Source organism: Pseudonaja textilis, chromosome 7, assembly GCF_049901715.1.
Source record: "Pseudonaja textilis isolate UNSWEBS1 chromosome 7, rPseTex1.2, whole genome shotgun sequence".
Classification (NCBI taxonomy): domain Eukaryota; kingdom Metazoa; phylum Chordata; class Lepidosauria; order Squamata; family Elapidae; genus Pseudonaja; species Pseudonaja textilis.
This window is the reverse complement of record NC_141996.1, coordinates 24,537,719-24,544,007: the sequence shown is the minus strand read 5'-3', so window position 1 is coordinate 24,544,007 and position 6,289 is coordinate 24,537,719. Positions and strand designations below refer to the sequence as shown.

At 42.7% G+C, this 6,289-nt stretch overlaps 1 protein-coding gene across 1 annotated transcript in view; it reads left to right on the top strand.

The window, feature by feature from the left end:
• The first annotated feature begins 1,308 nt into the window (after positions 1–1,308).
• The window catches only part of CCDC169 (coiled-coil domain containing 169), a 34,590-nt gene continuing 29,609 nt past the window's right edge, over positions 1,309–6,289 (top strand). Inside the window, exons 1-2 of the mRNA XM_026708858.2 lie at positions 1,309–1,597; positions 4,415–4,497. Of these exons, the coding sequence (XP_026564643.2) occupies positions 1,482–1,597; positions 4,415–4,497 (199 nt within the window). The 5' untranslated portion in view covers positions 1,309–1,481. The remainder of the gene's footprint in view (positions 1,598–4,414; positions 4,498–6,289) is intronic.

Genomic DNA, 6,289 nt, shown 5'->3' with positions numbered 1-6,289 from the left:
AGCCTGGTGAGGTTCGATCTGCCAAATTGCAGGCAGTCAGCAGTCAGCAGAAGTAGCCTGCAGTACTACAGTAACCACTGCACCATCGAGGCTCAGTTGCCCATATCAAATAACTGCTAATGAAGCTATGTTTGCTTGATGTCTTCACTGACAAGACAGCTGCAGGAATCAAGGCTTGCTTTTCATTACACCAAGTTGGTGGGCAATATTGTTATAATATAGCTGAATTATCTTAGTTCAGAAGGCCATCTGAAGAAACAGAAAACTGATGGCAGAAAAAATATTGGTCCACGGAGTCTGCCTTTTTTTCCTTGTTTTTAATTTCTTTTAATGGTTTTATTTTTAAAAATTTGTTAGATGATGGACATCTTATAAAAAAGGCTGGCTATTGTTGACCTGTACTATCTGTTAATACCTTCCTTTCCTGAATTTATCAAAGCTAAACAAGTATTTCTATTATGTGCATATAGATACATATGAATGGATCTCAACTCTTGGTGACCACATCCATGTAACTTTTTTGTCACTTTCTGGGATAGTTTTATTAATTTCCTTATAGGGCCAACAGAGGTGGGATATTTGGTCAGACACCCTCCATATACAAAGCAAGGCAATCCCGGTTAATTTCCAATAGCCAACATTTGAATGTTGCCACCAATAAACTAGAAGCACTTAATTGAGGTTAGCTGGTTTTTTTATTTTTATTTTTAAGCAAAGCAGGGTAGGCCCTAAGGAGTACTTTAATAGGAGATCCCCAGAAGAGCCCACATCTATAACTGCAAAAGGTACCGGCAAAACATTTCTGCACTCTTAGTAACAACGCCAAAGCGAAGTGAGTAGCGGCTTCAGACATTCCTTCAGTCCAGAGGTCTCCAAACTTGGCAACTTTAAGACTTGTGGACTTCAACTCCCAGAAATTCTGGGAGTTGAAGTCCACAAGTCTTAAAGTTGCCAAATTTGGGGACCCCTGCTTGAGTCCGTTTTCCAGACTGCTTTGCAACTTAGCTGCTTTCTCCTTCTGGCCGTTCCCCCATTGAAAACCACAGCAATAGACGCGAATTCTAAGCAAGCCGTCGAGATATTGTGCAATGGACACTCTAGAACAACGGGTCTCCAACCCTTGGCAATTTTAAAGCTTATGGACTTCAACTCCCAGAATTCCTCCTCCAGACATGTTAGCTCAGGAATTCTGGGAATTGAAGTCCACAAGTCTTAAAAAAGTTGCCAAGGTTGGAGAGCCCTGCTCTAGAAGCGACCACGCCCCGCAAGGACCGCAAAACGCAAACCCGGACGCGCGTGCTTGCCCTTCCCAAGAAACCAGACACCCACTCTCCCCTCATAATCATCCCTTTCCGTCAGGGCGGGAGCTCAGCATTGTGCCGTCGCGGGAGACGGAAGTGTTCGAAAATTCCTGCCACGTGACTGGCGTTGTCGCTCTTCCCCGCCTTTCCCCGCGCCTCTCCTGCGTGCTCTCCAAGGCAATGAGGACGCGCGGGGGCAGCTCTGCGTCGGCAGCCATGGGTGAAGGAGGCGCTCCCAGCCAAGAGCTAGGCTTTGAAGGCGTACAGCTGGAGCTGACTCAAGAGAAGCAAATGAAGTGAGTCTCTCTCGTCAGCAGCGCTGCGGATGTCTGATGCGGATGACGCATAGAGGCCCGGAAAGGGGGTGGAGGGGGTGGGAATGGGGAGGGCTGATGCCAACCTAAAAGGATGCCAGAGGAAATTGCATTATTCGAATGGAAAGAGATTTTTTTAAAAAAATTGCCGCACTCTATGCACTTACCTATTCTGAAAGAGTTCTCCTAGAGCTGCAGCTATACGTGCAGAATAAGGTTTTTAAAAGTTTCGACGATATTCTTATTGCAATTCTTATTGCAATTCTTATTGCAATTCTTACTGCGTTGCAATAGTATGTAAAAGTTAAAGTGAGCCCCACTTTATAAAAGCTTTGTGTTTTGTCTCGGTTACCAGAGCCCTGTAGTAGGGCTAAGAACTGTTCTTGATTTTATAGCGAAAAAGATTTGAATCTGGGATTTTTAAAAAATATATTTATCTGAATTACCTGAATATATTTACAGCATGGTGTATCTTTGCGACTGGATTTAAGTTACACGTTTATATTAAATTTATGGAACATATTGTAGGAAGTTAGCACCCAGCCCTTTCCTAGAAAAATGAAATATCCTAGGAAATATTAAAAAGGCAGAATATTTCCCCCCAAAAGAGTAGAAACTCAGAAGCAGAAACTCACCTCAGAAGATCACCCCCCAGCTTTGTTAATGGGTGGGCCATTAAGGCCTGGGCCAGAATATTTTACATAACAAAAAGCTATAGCAATTGCCCAAAGCCCTTTTCATTACATCATCATCCAGCAAGGCTTAACCAAGCCTGGAACTCAGGACAGCCTGCAGAGTTTCCCCTGTATGGCCCCAAGGGAGCCTGACAACCAATCAGAATACAAGCTCAAATTCAAATCTCAACAGAAGGTATAAAACCCAGGCATTTTCAGTCCTCCTCCTCCTTCTTGATCTTTTCCTTCACCCAACATCTTGAAGCATTGATCATCCTTTTCACTTTGGAGTTCCAAGCCATGTGGTCCTGCTGTCCACCATTAAACCATCTTTCCAAACAGCCTCCATGTTTCCAGTATCTTTTTCCCCACTTGGAACTGAACCTAGAAGGATATTTCTTCCAACAATATTAAAATGGAAGATGGATAGTTTATGTATGGCTCTTAAGCTATCCTGCAATCTGTTTATGAGGATATTTCATAAGGTCTTGGGAAGAGAAGGAAAAATTCCATGGCTAAGTCACTATGCCTGGTTATGATCTTTTCATCTAACTTTCAAAACTAGATCTGTATATGCTAAAATAATAGCGGGACCCCATGTAGGGCCTTCAGCTGTGGTTGGAGTGGAAGGCATGCCATCTTCCCCCCTTTTTTCATGCCCTGCTGATCAGCCTACAGTTCAGCAGTGGAGAGCAGGTTGCTTTTCCTCCTCCTAGTAATTGCAACTGGCAAACAGGAATCTGGGACAGGTGCTGTAAGTTGTACTGGGGAAAAAGGCCAAAGCGTTCTCTTCCAATAAATCTCAGCATTGCGGCTATAATGTGTTTTAATGTTGTATCGGATTTTAAAAAATATAAAAAGCTGTACTTCACTTATTCACCACCTGTGACTCACTGTAGATTTTAGTTATAAGTGATGTATGGACATATTAATTTCTTCCTCTCCTTAGCTGCAAAGTAACTAGTCCTAGCTACCTGGGCCATATCATGAGATCTATGGTTGATTAGATATTGCCTCATCTGGACCAGGGTTCCCCAACCCCGGTCCATGGATCAGCACTAGACTGCAGCATGCCAGAAACCAGGCCATGCAAGCAAGTGAAGTCCCATCAATGGGATGCAGGCAATATGTGAAACCATGCCCCCTCCAATCCATGGAAAAAGGTCTCTCCACAGAACCAGTCCTTGGTTCCCAAAAGGTTAGGGGCCTCTGATCTAGATCAATTTCCTTTTCCATACTATCTAGTCAGATGCTAATAGGATGCACACAATTCAGACTGGAGCAAAGAAAGCTTTAAGATGTCTTATACTATGCTGACAACACCTTGGCAAAGGGAAAGTGCATGTGGAGAGAGATTTGCAATGACAGAACTTGTTTTTGTTTTCACAACTGTTGCAAGCCATGGGAAGGAATACAATTAGATCAGATCAAGGACAGACTTGAATAGACCAGTATTTTGGAGGTCTTCACTGAAGCCTTGAGGAGGGAGAGGCTGACTCATCCCTGTAAGTCCCTTTATCACTGTTGTGACAGGTAATTTCCTGTGACTCTCTTTTATTTTTTTTTGGAGCCTTCTGTTTAGCAGACAAGAATAATAAGGATGTATAAATGAGCAGTTCTCAGCTTTTTTGCTTTGGATACCCATCAGACTCAGAACATTAAAGAGAAGTAATGAAAGGCCTTTAAAAATGCTCTTAGTGGTCCTGGCTAGGTGTAGAGATATTGTTACTTCTCACTTCATTGTTAAATGTGTTTTAAAGACCATAATAGAACATGAGTAATATATTAGGACACAGTTGTGGGGGGAAATGTTCTGGAACCTTTTGTTTGGTCACTTGCAGAGTTTTAAATGTCATTTTGCATAGTAGCACCATCTCGGATCGTCCATCTGTTTAGCTTAATACTGAATCTATTCAACAAATGCTGGAGGAAGAATATGTCATGACATCTGCTCACAATTTTATTGACTTTAATTTGTCTTGAGAGAGTGCCTGATGGTGCTTTTATAAGTATTATAGAATCCTGCAGATACTGTCATGTGAAAAATTTATATTACAAACATTTATGTCATTTTCATATACTATTGGGATTTGTAATTGCCATACACGCTTTCTGTTTAATACAGAGAAATGTTAGAACTCTCCATATTTGAAATGAACAATACAGTAGCAGAACTAGAGAAAAGACTTAACAGAACTGATGATGAAGGTAAGAGATTATATTTGACCTCAGCTGAAATAAGAGTTTTCAGGCCTTCTGTGAATTAAAAACAAAAGATTTTATATATGTTTATGTACAGTGTCAACTCTTACATATTTCTTCATGCTCTAGAGCAGGCTTGTCCAACCCACGGGCCGCATGCGGCCCAGGTCGCCTCGTAATGCGGCCCAGTGCCCACCCCAACCTTCATGCCAGAGCCAGCAAGGAGGAGGAGGAGAGGCAGGCGTGAGGCGGGGCGAGGCGAGCGCCACGCCAAGCAGCAACAGAAAAGGCAGGCGCCCTCAGAGCGCCACCTCCTGCTGTTGCCGTTGCCGCTGCTGCTTCTGCCCCCGCCGCCGCTGCTTCTGCCTTCCAGTCCTGCCGCATCCAGCCGGGCCATTTGCAGGAGGAGAGGTAGGCACAAGGCAGGTGAGCTTTCTCCCCCACCCCACAAAATTTGGCCGGAAAATAAACCGTGATAAACCGTGATAAAAAAACCGTGATAAAAAAATAATTTTTAATTAATAATAAATAATAAAAATAATTTGGCCGTATTTTGGCTTGAGTTTGGCTGCAGAGCCAAACTGCGATCTGGCAACCCTGCGCCCCATCCATTATATCAGCTCCGCCATCTTATATTAGCTCCGCCATCTTGCGGCCTGTGCCACTTTCTGGTAGTCAGGAGACTAAGGCTGGGTTCACACAACGGATTTTGACACAAAATTGGCTGTGGAATTCTGCATTGGTGGCTGAGAAACAATGTCAAACATCTCACTAACTTCATTTCCAAATAAATTTAATATGTTAACTATGTTTTCTATGGTTTTTTTGGATGATCAGGTATCGTTACTGTTATTTTATTTTATGTGCGGCCCAAACCAAATTTTCATCTTCTAATCTGGCCCAGGGAAGGTGAAAGGTTGGACACCCCTGCTCTAGAGCAGGTAACACGGTGGCTCATGTGGTTAGGATGCTGGGTTGACAGTAAGCCCGCATTTGAGCCCCAAGTGCTGCTGTGTGATGAGGCAAGCTCCTGTTATTTGCTCCAGCTCCTTACCACTCTATTGGGCACATTAATAGGACATGAAAGGAATCCCCAACCAGGCATCCCCTTGGTGATGGTTCCGGCTATTTTATAATACGGAAGCTTCTCAATGCTTCCAACACAAATGCATGTACGCAAGTATGCTCTAGAGCACAGAAATATGATCTGTGATTATCTGACAGGGTTTCTGAAAGTAAATCACATCGTTTCAATAGCATTACTAGCTCACACTTCTGAAGGTTGGTGTATTAATGAAAGGAATGTTCTTTCTTGTACATTTTTCTTTCTTCCCATGATAGCATAAATGGGGAAACTTTGTCTATTGGTCAAAAGACTGACTTTGATATCCTGTATCTAGTCAACAAATCAGAAAACTGAATTCATCTTTCCTAATCAATTTGAATAATAAAACATTATAAATTTTCATTGATTCATTTATTGAACTATTTATTTGCACTTTACCTCCACTTTTCATTCAGGTTCTCAGAGTGGTATTCTACCCACACAACAACCTATAAGTTGGTTTGGGCAGAGTGATTGGTCTTCCAGTGAGTTCGGGTTTCCTTGTCTGACCACTCACTTGTGTTCTTGCAATCTGGTGTTTAACTTTCTCCCCTTGTCTGTCCTACATCCGAACTCATTGGTAGCTTGACATTGAAACAAATTCAATTTCGCAGGTATGAAACTTGTTAGCCAAGCAGGTACAAAAATAGGTAGGGAAATGATTGAAGCCTGGGAAACGGGCCCTTATCAGTC